General features: G+C 46.5%; 1 protein-coding gene across 2 annotated transcripts; it reads right to left on the bottom strand.

Moving 5' to 3' along the window:
- Positions 1-322: 322 nt before the first annotated feature.
- PSMC3 (proteasome 26S subunit, ATPase 3) lies at positions 323-15,636 on the bottom strand. Of its 2 annotated transcripts, none has more exons than XM_075927451.2 (12): positions 15,498-15,636; positions 15,009-15,089; positions 6,962-7,087; positions 5,115-5,219; positions 4,964-5,026; positions 4,325-4,462; positions 3,743-3,886; positions 2,172-2,320; positions 1,568-1,664; positions 962-1,107; positions 672-753; positions 323-524 (listed from the first exon to the last, which is right to left on the bottom strand). In XM_075927451.2, the coding sequence occupies exons 2-12, from the start codon at positions 15,060-15,062 to the stop codon at positions 414-416; spliced, it is 1,215 nt and encodes a 404-aa protein (XP_075783566.1). In that variant the 5' UTR covers positions 15,063-15,089; positions 15,498-15,636; the 3' UTR covers positions 323-413. The 2 variants fall into 2 exon arrangements, with proteins under 2 accessions (XP_075783566.1, XP_075783565.1); XM_075927450.2 differs by lacking the exon at positions 15,498-15,636 and adding an exon at positions 15,286-15,461.
- Positions 15,637-15,692: the final 56 nt, after the last annotated feature.

Genomic DNA, 15,692 nt, shown 5'->3' with positions numbered 1-15,692 from the left:
GCTTATGGTATGGAATATCTCTTAGCTGTTGGCCTGCACTGGTGAAAGAATTGTAGATGTGCTGAGGAACTTAGTTCCCTTTTAGTAGCATGGCAAGGGGTTGCTATAAACTTGTTTACTCCCACTCCACAGATAGTGGCTCTAAAACATAGGATTTAAGCCTGCCACAGTTGAGTACAGCCAACTTCACAGAAGTTAATGACCCTTTTATCATTATGAACCTTATCTAGGCAAGCAGGGGGGGGGAGGGGAAGGGGAGATTTCAAGGAGGGCAGGGAAGAAAAGCTTAATTTTTTTTCCAACACAAGAAGACCACACAGTCTAATCTTAACCATCCTCTGTTTAGTTCAGTCTTCTCACATTCCAGTCTGTCCAATTCTGTCAAGGCCACAATACCTGACTACAGAGCAGAGTTAGGCATAGTATTGCAGATTAGCTTTTTTCTTAGCCTGAACCTCCAGGATTCCTTCCATGTAGTCCTCATGAGTGAGCTCTGTGGCACCACGGCGAAGTGCAATCATCCCCTACCACAAAGAGAAAGCGTAGTTAAGGGACACAAAGCATTGGCTTGGAACCAGATCAGCCTGTCAAATTACCTCATCCCACGCCTATCTTTCCATCTGCTGTAGGAGGCTGAGGAGGTAGGAAACAGGCTGTTAACTGATACTCACTGCTTCCACACACACAGCTTTGCACTGTGCTCCATTGAAGTCATCTGTGCAGCGAGCTAACTCCTCATAATTCACATCAGGGCTGAAAGAGAAAACAATAAAACCCCCACACTGCCATTGAAAACCAAGGTGTGTAGCATTCATAAGCACATAGCATTTCATTCTACAGGGTGGGGGGGGGTGGGGGGGAGCACACCTCCACTCCTCTGCATGAGGAACAAAGATGTACAGTACTCTTTCTGTACTACCCTCCTTCTCCCTCAAGGAGCTAAGCTTCTCCTCTCTCCTACCTGACATTCATCTTGCGTGAATGGATCTGCATAATCCTAGCTCTGGCCTCCTCATTGGGCATCGGGAACTCAATCTTGCGGTCTAAGCGTCCAGAGCGAAGCAGAGCAGGGTCCAGGATATCTACACGGTTGGTTGCAGCAATCACCTACAGAAAAGCAAGGTCATCGATTTTGAAGCTCCTGGAGGGCAGACACTCTTCAGGGCAACCTCCTCTCCTCCCCCCCCCCAAGCATCAGAAGTGAAGTGACGTGGCTGGGAGATGGGCAGCAGAGTGGAACAGGTTGCTGGGTCATTCTGCTTCCCGCAGCTCCCACCACTGTGGGGAAGGACCCTGATGTCAGGCCAGGACCACTATGGGTCTTTTGGCTATTTGGGACTGTACTATCAATAGGACTGTTGACACAGCTGCTGTGGGGCTCCCCAAAACCATCCTATGGAAAGGTCAGCTCTGGTTCTAGGCTCCCATACCTAGCAGGGATCCACCAGCTCCCTTGTGTTCTCATGATCACCTTCCTTATGAAGGTCTTTCAGTCCTCACCGTGTGCCCCTGTAAAGTCCAGCGGTGCTTGATAATATTAGGGATTGCCACTTGCAGTGAGAGTTACCTTGACTTGTGTGTTGGGTTGGAATCCATCAAGTTGGTTCAGAAGTTCCAGCATAGTCCTCTGTACTTCCCGGTCGCCAGCCTTCTCACTGTCAAATCTGGAGAAAGAATATAGGAAAGTATCAACTCTGCTCATGCCAGTAACTCCTCCAGATGTGCCCCAATATCAGATCCCACCTCTCCCTTTCATGTTTTGATCTTCCAAAATGTACAAGGGCATCATGTGTCAGTTATGCCAGGGCACAAATCATTTGTATTCAAGTCAGAAAGGGTTAATATTGCGGTAGGTAAAAAGCATTAGTAAGTGCCTATCAAGAGGGCTGGCAATCCTGACATGCATTGAAGTAGAATCACTATTTACTGGTAATAAAAAGGATCCATATCCTTGTGGCTCTCACTGCCCAGTCCCAATAAGCTGGGCAACAAACTGAGCTGGAAAGAAGGGCCAAGTTATTAATACAGGAAACAAGTATGCCTTTGAAATAGCCCAGTGTAGTGGATGGGGTTAACTGCACCTAGATAGAGTCCCACCTTGAAGTCCCCCCCACCCCATGATTCTGGGAGTTCACTCCAGTTCTTTACACAGCATGGCCTGCAGATCTCACCTCTTGGTGCCAATAGCATCCAGCTCATCAATGAAGATGATAGAAGGAGCTTTCTCCTTGGCCAGTGCAAAGGCATCTCGAACTAGCTTGGCTCCATCTCCAATGAACATCTGCACTAACTGTGGGCCTGCCAACTTCAGGAATGTTGCCTGGAGGAGAGAGAAGAAAAAGTCAGTCACACACAGTTCCTTCATCCACACTACACCAACTCTCTGCTCCCTTTATGACACAGACTGCACTCTATCATGCCTTACCATGGTTTGGGCCCCCCTACCCTAGGGTATGAGGCATCTCTGTGGAGGGGAGGGGGGTTACACAAGAGAAATTGTGTAATGGTGGATTTTACTTTTACATTTTCATAACCTACTCAGATGAAGATTTAAAACTGTAGGAATTTGTTAGTTTCGAGATGTACCAATGATAACACAGATATATAGAGTTGCAGACATCCAGAGCTCTGAGCTCCAATCACCATACAGCATGAGTTCAGTTGCATAGTAACTATCCAGTCTAATGGAATTCAAAATGTGAGCCAGGTTTTTTTCTGATACCGTGTGTCACACTATACCTGTATCTAATCATATATATAGTAACCCAATGTCTGTGACGCTGAAACGCTGGCTGTTCCCTCTGGGCGGTACTGTTGCCTCCCGCCGTGGCACTCGGTTGACTTCTGCGCTGCTCAGCCGGTCCGCTGCGCGGGTGCAAGCGGCTGTTTGGGGTCTGCGCTCCCCGTGCTGCATGGGGAGCACGGGTACCAAATGGCCGCTTGCTCCTGTGCAGCGGCCCGGCTGAGTGGCACAGAAATCAGCCGAGCGCCATGGTGGGAGGCAACAGCGCCGCCCAGAGGGAACATCCAGGGGTCGGGGCCTGGACGAGTGTGCATCTCTGATGTCAGGAAAGGGTGCCAGATTCAAAAGGAGGAAAGCAGAGGAGACAGAGGGCAGCAAGAGAGAGTGAAAGTGATGCAGCAGGAGGAGGAGAAGAGAAATGGGAGGGGGAGAAGAGAAAGACAGAGAGACAGGCAGGAGGCAGACGAGAGCTGAGAGAGAGGCAGGCCATTTGTGCTGCTTGATCCCGCGCGGCGGCCTGGCTGAGCGGTGCAGAAGTCAGCGGAGCGCCACGGTGGGAGGCGAAGGAGGGTGGGGCAGTGATGTAAATGCCCAGGGGGGCAGGTTCTGGACGAGCATGCATCCCTGATGGAGACAGAGGAGAGCAGAGAGAGAGTGAGAGTCAGGAGGGGGAGAAGAGAAAGAGGCAGAAGGTGGAGGAGAACTTAGAGAGAGGGGGAGGGAGGAGGAGGAGGAGACAGACCAGAGGCTCAGGAGAGAAGACCGACATGGAGGAGAGACCTGAAAATCCTGTCTTATGATGGGCTAAATTGGCTAGTGGTGAAATATTGACTGATGGCGGCAGACGGTTTAGGAAGACCACAAAGTATCAGTGCTTAGAAGGGGCAGGGTACACTGGTAAATCTGGAAGGGGGTACACATAAGAAAAGTCTGGGAACCTCTGCCCTATGAGGATTCTGTTACACAGATGGACCGGTTTGTGCATTAAATCCCTCTTACCTTTGTCTGGGCAGCACATGCTCTTGCTAGCAGGGTCTTCCCTGTTCCAGGTGGCCCATACATGAGCACACCTTTCGGGGGCTGGATACCCAGGTTTTCAAACTTCTCCTTATGATTCATTGGTAGGACAATGGCCTCCACCAGCTGCATGGACAAAAACAAAACAAAACAAAACAAAAAAACCACCAACATTAACCTCTCCCTCAGAGGCCTTACCCTTGCAGCTATTCTAGCCTTTATGTAAAATCCCCTAACCTTCCACACCATGGAACCAGACTGCCTCAATTCCAAACTCAAATACAGGGCAAAAAATCTACCCATAGGGTATTCACGGACTGGACTCTTAAGATACTGTGAGTAATAGGGGCCATAAAAGTATCTGAGTGTGTGTCAGTCTTCAATGTATTTATCCACAATATTCATACAAGGAAAGGAAGCACTATTATCCTGACTATACATATGGGATTGGAGGCACAGAGAAAATAAGTGTCTTGCCAAAGGTCACACAGAAAGTCTGGAGGATCAAGAAACAAAGTGGGATTCCCTTACTAACCACAAGCGCTCCCTTCCTCCATTTGTCACCTCTTGGATCTGTTTATCCAGGCCCCCGATGTCACTGTACTGCTCTGTGGGCCTCTCATCCACCTCCATAGCTTTCACTCGTGAATCATATTCAGTAGGGAGAGTCTCCAGGATCAAGTAAGAGTCTTTGTTCACACCCTGCAAACACAAAGGTAATATCTTAGACTGGAAAGTTCTTGATAAAGGCCTTTTCAAGTGACAGCTAAGGAAGGTGAACTATTGGGTCAGGACTTGGCAAAAACAATATGATACAGTTCTATGACATGGCAGCTTCTTACGAGCTGGATGAATTAAAGACTAGTAGGGAGTCTAGGCCATCTTAGCACATGTTCAAGGAAAGGAAGGCCAGATTTATTAAGTATTCTGATGATATAAATGGGAATTAGGGATCTAACTGCATTCTTTGGCACCTACATGCCTTGGTAAATCTGTCCCAGTGTGCCTTGTCTAATACTAAACTTCTAAATGTATTAGCTATCAGATGCTAATATTTCACCAGTAAATCCTTCCCCAAACAAGGCCTTAGAAAAAAAAATCTGATTAGATCATTTCCTCATGAAAAACTAAACCAGTCAAATACCAGATTCCCTGGCTAACACCATATGATCAATATATACCAGTTATACTGAAACTACTTACCACTAAGTCTCCAGGCTTCAGCTTCTCAGCATCAACTAACCCGATCACAGGCAGGAAATAGGTCTATGAGGAAAAGAAACCAACATAAACACAGCAACTAAACGGTGTTGGATCAGCACTCCCCACACCTACATAGGCTCATGGCTCTCACCTGCCGTGTGGAGGTTTTAATCACAGCACACTTGCCCTTTCTCTGGGAATCCAGATCAATATTTGCTCCATCCTCTTCCTGGTCATTGGGGTCAACATCCAGTAGCTGAAGACCAGAAAAAAAATCATTTGAAGCAGAATCAAACCACTGTAACCATTCAACCCTTGGATCACATCAAGACTTCCAATATTGTATTTCTAGTTCAAAAATCACAAAGCAGTGGAAGTTAACACATCTCACTATCTACCCACATCCACCAACAGTAGGATACTGCCTGTAGTTACATCTCCTGGGAGAATTTATAGCTTCCTGATTACCTGAGCTCCCTGTCATAGTGATAGGCAACTGCAAATTTCTGAGGAATGGGGGTGGTGGCTGGTGGTGCTAGGCACCCTCCCTCTTCCAACATCATAAACCAATGCCAGTATCATGTAAAGTGGTTGAAACAATGAAACACTGAGAAAGACAGATACAAATTAGCAGAGTTATTGGAAAAGAAAATTATGCCCAAAGTCCAGCTTCAGGGCCCCCCGTTCCCCTTCTTGGCCCAAAGCCCAGCTTGCCCAGACACCTGTCCCATTTCTTCCCCAGAGCCCAGAGATCCAATGGGAGAAACCACATGATGCTTAGGCTTGCATGGAGTTTCCATGCCACCTTCTCCTTTCTTCTAGGGATGTTAAAAAGCAGTTAATAAAGTAACCATGAAAAAGTCTTAGTCACACACTGCAGGCTCTGCAGTATACTGCAGAACTCACAGCACAACCAGCTCTGGGCCCCATTCCTGGCTCCCAGCCTCACACTCAGAGAGCTGGCTGACAGAGATACAGAGCCAACAGTGCAGGGTGGCAGCTGGTTTCCAAAGAGCAGGGCCAGGAGCTCGCATGTAACCGTTATGGTAACCAGTAAGTTCATGCTTTAATTTCCACAAAAGTCTGCACAGAATTCTCCCATGAGTAATGACAGCTTATTTTTCGTAAGAGAAGGAATTAGGTATATCAGGGTATGTCTGTCTACACTAGAGACATGACAGCAGGCTAGCTGCAGGTGTGCCACTGTAGTGCTTAAGGAGATAATGGTCAGCTTAAAGTACACAACTCCAGTTACATAAATAATATAGCTGGAGCTGATGTACCTTAAGCTATGTTTCAGCACCGTCCCCACAGTCCTGTCAACTTTCCTTTCTCCTCACCACTGCAAGAGGTACTGCAGTTGACGGGTGCAGTCAGTGTTTGATTTAGAGTGTCTTTACTAGACCTGCTAAATAAAATGCTAGAAGATCGACTGCCTCAGCTTTGATCTCTGGGCAGTGAAGATAAGCTGTGAGCATAGTACATCTATTTCTCTGAGAGCTGATGGGTAAGTTAACAGAAGAATTCTTTTGTTGACCTAACGGTGTTTACACCAGGGCTTAAGTTGGCTTAACTCTCTCTTGGGAGGTAAATTTTTCACACCCCTGAGCAATGTAACTCAGTTAACCTAACTTTTAGAATAGGCCTCAGTATAAAGCACTTTTATACTGATGTAACTGCACCCACTAGGAATGCTGTACCACTAAATATTTAAGTTGAAAAATTACACCCCTAATCAAAATAGTTAAATCAGTATAAAAAAATTGTGCATAGACCAGGCCTTATACATGTGCTAACTATTCCCATTTTATAAACTGGAAAACAAAGAGGTAAAGTCACTGGTCCCAATTCTCACAGATTCATTTCACATAGTCCTCTGCTCCAGCCTGTGAACCCTGACAGCAACCCACAGTTAGGAAGAGCACCTCTCAAAGTTAAAAGCTGTGCACACAACAGTGGATCACTCCTAGCATTACTTCAAAAGGGCACAACACTCACCTCAATTACATTGGAAACAAGGTAAGGCAGGGTTTTGTTCACTTTAATCTTCTCACTGTTCTCTTTGATCTTATCCTTCATGGCCTGCAGCTCATGGGTAACTCTCAGCACCTCGCTCTTCATTATCTGAAATCAACGCACAGCAGCACAAGTTAGGAATAATCTTAGCAGAACAAAACAAATATGCATCACCCCCATCAGAATGAATCCTAGGAGACAGGTTGGAAGAAGGACGGAAAAATGTTAGCCTAATATGCTGTTTTGCCTTAAGTGGGAGGCTTTAGGGATTGAGAGATGATTGCATTCAGAATGAATCCCTCTCTCTAACATCCTGTTGTTAAATATTGTGGACAGATAGAGGTGGGAATAGGACTCCATATATAATACACAAGGGATTTCTCTTGACAGTTCACTTTTACTTCTCACTGTCTTGCGAGAGGCTCCAGTTTTTGGAGATTCAGGTTTTAAAAAAGAAAAAAACCCCTAATATTAAAGATGCCACGTGTCTTGCAAATGTGGAAAAACAGATGGGATTGTTACTTCCCTTCTCCAATCTGGTCTCATCAATGCCCCCCAAATCATTTCCTGCTGATATCATCTGAAGACTTCTAAGACTACTCAGTAATTTGAATTCCCTCTCATGGGAGGAGATTGTTTTGAAATAATTGTTTTCAGATCTTATTCCCATCACTTGGGGCATTCAAACCCCACACTTGTTCCTGCCTTTAGGGATTGGACAATTTTCAAGTCACTTTTAAAAGAGTTTCTACATGCTGGACAGGTTAATGTTGAGAAGCCTGAAACATCAGTCCTGTCTTTTGCAAAACACTCCTTAAAGGCAGCTCAGAGAATTCTAAGTGAGTGCATAAAAATTAGAAAAAAAATGCTTAAAATATAAAGTCTACTAAAATTGTATTAAACAAAATAAGCAAAGTAGAATTTGATATCTATAATGCTATCTTATCTGCTCACTTCCTGTCTCCCAGAGGAAATGACTGGTATCACTAGAAAACACCATGACTGAATAATCTCTGAGGGAGAGTCTACTTAGATCTGAATTAACTGATGTCTATCCAATGGCAAACATCCTTCCCTAGACTGTAAACATCTCAAGGCAAGGAGCAGTTTCCTTTTACATTTTCAGTGCAGAGCACAATAGTGCTCCACATCAATGATCATTTTCTACACTGTAGGATGAGGCTACAGTGAATATACAGAATTTTGATTAGGGGATGATGCAAGCATAGGTGCTGGAACAAGGGGTGCTGCCACACCCGACTTGCAGGGGTTTCCATCATATATTAGGGGTGTTAGCTATCGATTAACTCAATAGTCAACTAACGCATGAATTCTTAGTGGTTAGTTGACTATTCGATAGTTCCCAGGGGCAGGGCCAGCAGCCAGTGAAATCCGGCCCCACTCCCAAGGAGCCCCTGCCACTCCACACTGCTGCCTCCCTATCAGAAGCAGCAGCACTGAGTGCCAGGTGGGAGCCGGTCTGTGAGGGAACCAGTTTGAAAACCAGCTCCCCTCGTGGATAGGCTGCCTGCCGTCCCACACTGCTGTCTCAGATATAAGGGATGGCAACAGTCCCTGTCTAAGAGGAGTCAGAGCTCCCTGCAGACAGAGGTTGCTGGGGGAGGAGAAGGCAGGAGAGGCTGCCCCAAAGCAGCCTCTGTTCATAGAGGCCCATGCTGGCTGCAGACTGAGGGGGTCCCAGCCCTGTGTAGACAGGCGCTGCTGCCAGTGCAGCCTCTGCCTGTGGTGAGCCTGGGCCTGCCACGGGCAAAGGCTGCTTCGCAGCAACCTCCCTGCCCCCCCCCCCCCCCCCCCCAGTGCTGCCTCTGATACAGGCAGCGATGTGGTGGGGGGGGGGGGGGGACGCGACAGGCGGCACCACAGAGCCAGTGCTGGAGGGAACTGGCTCCTGCTTCCCCTCACTTGCTGCCTCTGATACAGAGGCAGCAAGGGGGGAGAATGCGAATAGTCAATTAGATTAATTTATAAGACTAGGCTTATCAGTTAATCGACTACTCGTTCACATCCCTATCAGATACATGGCTTACTGGTTCCATGGCTCTCAGCATACCCACTATATAAATTGTTCTAACACTTCTGGATACAAGCATCGGGATATGTTATTTAGAAAAGTGTTAAAAGGAAAATAATAGGATGGATAAAAATTGATGTTTTTTCTGTACGTTATAAGTTTTCTTTTTAAAAATAAGCCTGTTTAAAATGAAATCTGAATTGAATACAAAATATATTAAGGTTTAAGTTTATATAATCTCTTCAAACATGTAAGTAAATAAAAATATGCTGATTCCATGAACCTCTATCCAAAACTGGGTGTTAAAAGCTGGTTTTCTATATATAACAAGAATTAGAGGAAAAACATCTAACTTTTGAGGTCAAGGTTTATAAAATGATACAGTAGAAATCCAAGGACTGTGTTACTGAGTATAAGAGACTGGGCAAAATCATCACAGGCATCAGGATATGGCCTATGATTGCAGGATACATTATCATGATCCTAACAGGAACATCACTTAGCCCACCTGGGTGGTCTAAGACTCCTATTTTATAGCTTATCCCTACATTGAGCCCAGGGACCAGGGTCAGTTTCCAGCTGGTCCCAGGCTGTATGTGGCATTTCAAAAAGTGGCAGTGCTGTGTGGAGCCCAGGTCTGGCCGCAGGCTCCATTCGGCACTGCCACTTTGAAGCACCTCCCCTTCTCTTCCCCCACACCTTGCAGCCTCTGATAGAGGCAGCAAGGGGTGGGGGGAGGGGAGAGCGACTAGTAAACTAGTTGTTCACATCCCTACTCCATCCTTAAATTAGGAATATATTTCTCCACTCACCATAGAAACTTATGCTCCAGCTCATGGAAAAACACTGATTGGTCTGCCGAGTAACTAATAGCCCTTGCTTATGGATGCTTTTGGACACAAAGTAATGGTCTCCTTCAATGTCTACTCAGACAGAGAAACAGAAATCTACTAAATTTTTCAACAGCCTTCATCTCTACAGCTTAACGCATCTTAAAAGGCAACTGGGTTAAGACAAGGCTTGTTAGTTCTTTTGTCTTCCCAAGGATAGAGGAGATATGCAACAAGGGGCAGTATGTACAACCAGAAAGGAGCAACACTGGTGTCAGAGCAAGATCCTGTAATAAGACAACATTCTTCAGAGTGTGGCCTCTAATGTTGATTTCAACACCTGATAATTAGAGCAAACAATTGCCACACTGCAATGTCATTAAAAAAAAAACCCTATTTGGGAATACTTTCAAGAAAGTCCTGTACCTCTGGATGAAAAAGGAATATGTTCTGAGTGTAAACAGTGAATAAAAAATGCAAAGTCTAGTTGTTAGGATGAAATGTTATGAAAAATGCTCTTCAAAAGGCAGTGAACTGAAGAAAATGTGGACATGCCTGAACAATCTGTATCAATTGGTTAGTAAGCTTATTTTTACACTGTTCTTATGACCTACTTACTGTGTCTTCTTGTACTAATAAATAACAGGTTATGAACATAAATGTGGGCTTGGGCATATTATTTACAATTTTCAAAGTGTTTGTGTTCAAAATGTAATTGGTATGATTGTAATGGAATATTTATCAATTACATTTTACTGTTACTGCTGGCCTTCTGAAATGATTTTTAATTGCTCAATAAAATATCCTACCTTGAGATTTTCTATTTAAAAGTCAAGATTTATTAGGCATTTATGAATTTTAACATTTAAAAAGGTGTTTCACATACCCCAATCTGTTTGGTGTGTTATTAGGAAACAAATATTTAAATAATCTTAATGCTTTATTTTCCCTATAAAAGAGGATCTAATAAAATATCATTTAAACAGTAGTACAAACAGATGCATCAGAAGGAACCTTTCATTTACAATCTTTTTTTAAAAGCAGTACACTGAGTAATACTCAGTGATAGACTTTTGTTTTCTCACACACCATTTTATTTCAGAGGCCAGCTTAGACCTACGATGTTATGAACATCCAACATCTGCAATGTCTAAAATTTCACATGAAACTAATCATATACTGGTAATTTACTGTTTGGCATAACTATAAAAACTTCATCATCCAGTAAAAGTATGGATAAGTTGTAGTCAGAACCAGCAAATTCGATAGTCCCTGGAGGCTGGGCCAGCAGCCAGTGCACTCCAGACCCCACCCCCAGGGAGCCCCCTGAGACCCAGTGCTGCTGTCTATCAGAGGCAGCAGCATGGGGTGGCAGCAACCCTTGGGGATCTGAGCTCCTCATGGACAAAGGTTGCTCTGTGGCAGCCTTCACGCCTCCCCCCTCCCAGTGGGAGGGAGGGGAAGAGGAGGCACCAGGGAGCTGGTGCTGGGGGGAAACCAGCTTTTAAGCTGTCCCCCCCCCCCACAACTGGCTCCTGCCTGCCCCCCTGCCTCTGTAGGAGGCAGCAGGGGAGGAGGGAACAGGTGCCACCCTCACCTTCCACACTGCTGCCTCTCTATCAGAGGCAACATCATGGGAGCTGGGGGGGCATGCAAATCTGGTTCTTGTGAGGAGCCAGCTTTTAAGTCAGTTCTTCCTGGGCACCAGCTCCTGTTCCACTCCCCACCCCGCTGCTGAAAGAAAAAAAGTTGTTTTTAATAAAATAAGGAAACGATTCAAATATTAGATAGAGCTTGATGGTAGACAATATTTGCAGTTTTTTTCTGTCTTTTGCTAGAATAAAAAGGGGGTGGAGTGCAAGAGTGAGAGGAGGAGTCTGGAAAGATTGGGGGGGTGGACTAGGTGCTGGAGTGAGCACAGGATGGGTGGCTGAGGGCACAGGGTTTAGTGCGTGCATGGGCTCCTCTCCCAAGCTGATAGCTCCTCCTGGGGGAGGCGGTGGGCAGGGCTGGCTCCCCATTTTCTGGCTCTTACCAGGGAGTCGAGGCTGTGTGGGCCGTCCACAGCCTCTAGCTTGTCTGGGTGGTGGCAAGGGTCCAAGGGTGGGGTGGGGGCTGACATTCAGCTGCTCTCCCCTCCCCACTGTGCCCTGCAGCTGGTTCAGGAAAGGGAGAGGACAAGCTCCAGGGGCTGACCCTGGTCTCCAGTGGGCCTCCCCCCACCCCAGCCTATCATGCAGGGGAAGGGGTGGCACTCTGGGGACTGGCCCTGCTCTCCAGTGACTCGCCCTGCCCTATGGCCTGTCCACGGAGAAAAGCAGCGGCACAAAGGGCCTCAGGGTGGTTGGGGGGAGCAAGGCTCCAGGGGCTGGCCCCAGACTCTAGCTGCCCTCCACCTGGTCCGATGGTGCGGTGAGGGGAGAAGCAAATACTCCAGGACTGCCTTTGGTCTCCAGCAGCACCCCCATCCCCAAGTGTGCAGTTTGTCTGGGGTAGGGGGGGAACCAGCATCCAGCTGCTTCCCCTATCCTCCCACCTTGCAGCCTGTCTGGGGCCAGGCAATGGTTCACAGACAGATGCACAAACTATCTAAAATGAGAGAGAGAGAGAGAATCAAGTCAAAAAAGGGCATGAATAGTGAGGTGGTAAAACTAACAGACAATATCAAATTATTCAGGTGAGTTAAGTCCAAAGCCATCTGTGAAAAGTTATAAAGGTATCTCACAACCTAGATGACTGGGTGAAAAAATGTCATATGAAATTCAAAGAAACACACACTGGAAAAAATTCTCAATTATACATACAAAATAATGAGGTCTAAATTAATTGTAACCATCCAAGAAAGAGATCTTGGAGTCATTAGTTAGTTTACTGAAAACATCTACATAATTTGCAAGGACAGTCAAAAAAAACTAACAGAGTGATTACGATCATTAGGAAGGAATAGATAATTAAACAGTAAATATTATAATTTAACTATAAAAATCCATGGTAATCCCACACCTTCAATACTGAGCACAGTTCTGGTCAACCCATAAAATATATGTTTATATACGTACACATTTATATACGCACACACTTTTTTATATAAATAAACATATGTGTGTATATCTTAGGGAGGTGGACATTTTCCAAATGAGGAGAGATTAAAATGAATGGGACTGTTAATTTTAGGAAAAAAAAGACTACCCCCTGGCCAAGAGGAGGGGATAATATGATAAAGGTTTATAAATTCATCAATACTACAGACAAAATGAATCAGGAGTCCAGCTGATCCCAGGGTACACACAGCGCTGCCACTTTGAAACGCCGTAAGGAGCCTGATGCCACGCTCTCTGTGGCGTTTCAAAGCGGCAGCTGCTGCTGTGAAGTAACCGTCTCTCCCCCCACCCTTGCTGGCTCTTTCAGATAGAGGTAGCAAGGGGGGCAAAGTGACTAATCGACTATCCTGTTGGCTAGCTATCTGATAAGCATTTGCTTATCAGATAGTCAACTAGTCCTTCACATCCCTATTTCATGTAGCACCAGAATTAAGTACTTTACAAAATGCAGAGTCAGCCTGTGGAACTCATTGCTATGGGATAGTGTGGGAAAAAATAGGTAAGTTCAAAATGGCTATTAGTCAAAATGATCAGAGGTGCAACCCCATGCCCTAGGTATCCCTAAACCTCGTACTGCGAGAAGCTGGGATTGAACCTTAGGGGCTGGATCACGTGAAATTGCCTTGTTCTATTCAGTCCCTTAGAATACATCTACACAGCAACAGTATTCAAAATAACTTTAGTGTTACTTCAAAATAACTTAGTCCGTGTTTACACAGCAGGCAGTTATTTTGAAATGTCAAAACACTGTCAAGCTGGAGGACTTCTTACTCAGACTCCTGTCACCCTCATTGTATGAGGAGTAAGGGAAGTTGAAGGAAGAGTGCTCTATTTTGAAGTAAGTGCTGTGTAGACGCTCCCAATTTCAAAATAAGCTATTTTGAAATAAGCTATACAATTGACATAACTTAAAATAAGCTATGCAAATTGAGCTAAGCCCTGCTGTGTAGATGCACTCTTAGTCTCTGATACCAACCACTATCAGAGATAGGATACTAGATCAGTAGTTCTCAAACTTTTTGGCCTGTAACTCCACAGGCTCAATGCAAACCTTTCTGCAGATCACCAGTTGCAAATGGAAACTCGCCGTTAACTCCATAATTATGCCTATTTTGCTAGTGCTGTAGTCAGGAAGAACAGTTTAATATTTCCTTTCTTACTGGTTAAATTAATTTAAAGTATTAAACAGATTCAGCACTTAAACTAACATGAGAAAGTTAATCAAACTTCATTTTAAATAAAGTAAAATATTTATTTATGTTCAACACAATAGATGAACTTTGAGTCAGGGGCCACTAATCTACAGAAAAATCAGCTGGGGACTACGTAAGTGAGAAGCAAATAAGACTCTCCAAAAAAAAAAAACCCCCAAGTTTGTAAAGTCTTAAGTGCAGAGAGCAACAATTTACTTTTAATGAATAAAATTCCAATGCCACCATTTCACTATATAACATAAATTCAGCCCTGGCTCTAGGTTTCCCTAATACACCTTATTTTAACCTTGTTTTTACACTGCAGCCTCCTTTTAATCTTGTGTAAAGCAGAAGGTACTTCCCTCACAGAAACAACAGCAGCAGGGCACAGGAAGTGGTGCCTGGGATAACAGAGGCATGCTGCATAGTATCCTTTGAAGATGCTCTGGGGGACACATAGGAAGCAAAGATGCAGGGGTTCTCTCAAGGGGAGCAGGGATGGGAATGGGATGCTACTCGCCAGGGGTGGGACAAGGCAGACCAGTCTGAAAATTAGGGGAGCAGCATCCCTGTTGCCATGAGCTACTGGCACTCTGTAGCTACGACCCTGGCCAAGTCTGAAGCCAAAATCTACGACTGGCCAGTGCAGGGGACCTAGCTCCAGATTGGCAGAAACCTCCTGGCTCAGCGACCGCAGTGGGCTGGGACCTTCTGCTAACACTGGCCAGTGGGCCGGGGACTTGGTCAAGGGGCTGTTCTTGACCCCTGGTCTCAGTTCTCTGCTGCTGTGACAAATGGGTGCCCGGCAGAGCAACCAACAGAGCGGCGGGGGGGGGGGGGGGGCTGTAGCCCCATCCCCTGCTGCTGCCTCACCTTGATCTCGCTGTCGAGCAGGCGGGTTCGCTGCACGATCTCCTCAGTGGACATTTTTAGCACCTCCTCACCGACGCCGTCCTGCGGGGACAGAGTCACCGTCATCGCCCGCCGGGCAGCCCGGGCCCCGCCAGCCGAGCCCGCGGGGAGAGAACACGGCGCTACCCCGACTCGACTGGCCCGGGGCGGCTCCCTCCCTCCAAGGGGTCCCGAACGGAAAGGGCCAAGCCCCCAGCGGCTGGTGCCCCACGCTCGGAATCCCACCCCAGCCCCTCACCTCAGCCTCATCCCAGACCGACGCCATCTTGCCCTAGATGACTCGAGGTAAATGAGGCGCGAGTTGGAAGCAGCAGATTCCGCCCTCCTCACGGCACGAGCCCAGCCCCGCCTCCAAGCTCAGCCGCTTCACTCTCCCGTGGCCCCACCCCCTAGTCGAATCTATCATGCGGGCAAGAAAACTCCGCGTAAGTCACATGATGTCCCATGAACCTGCTGAGTGACGGTCCCATCGCCATCTCAGAGCGGGACAGGGGCGGGGCCACAGCCCGGACCACTGCCTGTCTCGCCTCCCCGGCTTGCGACGCAGGCGCTGTGCGCAGTTTCCAGCGGGTGGGGAGGGAGTCGCTGGTGCGGCCCCGCCCCCCGGCGCGAGCAGAGCCAGGCGGGCGCGGGTGAAAGGCTTTA

This window comes from Pelodiscus sinensis, chromosome 5, assembly GCF_052426305.1.
Source record: "Pelodiscus sinensis isolate ZL-2025 chromosome 5, ASM5242630v1, whole genome shotgun sequence".
NCBI lineage: Eukaryota > Metazoa > Chordata > Testudines > Trionychidae > Pelodiscus > Pelodiscus sinensis.
Note: the sequence above shows the minus strand (reverse complement) of the source record. Positions and strands in the feature narration are given on the sequence as shown.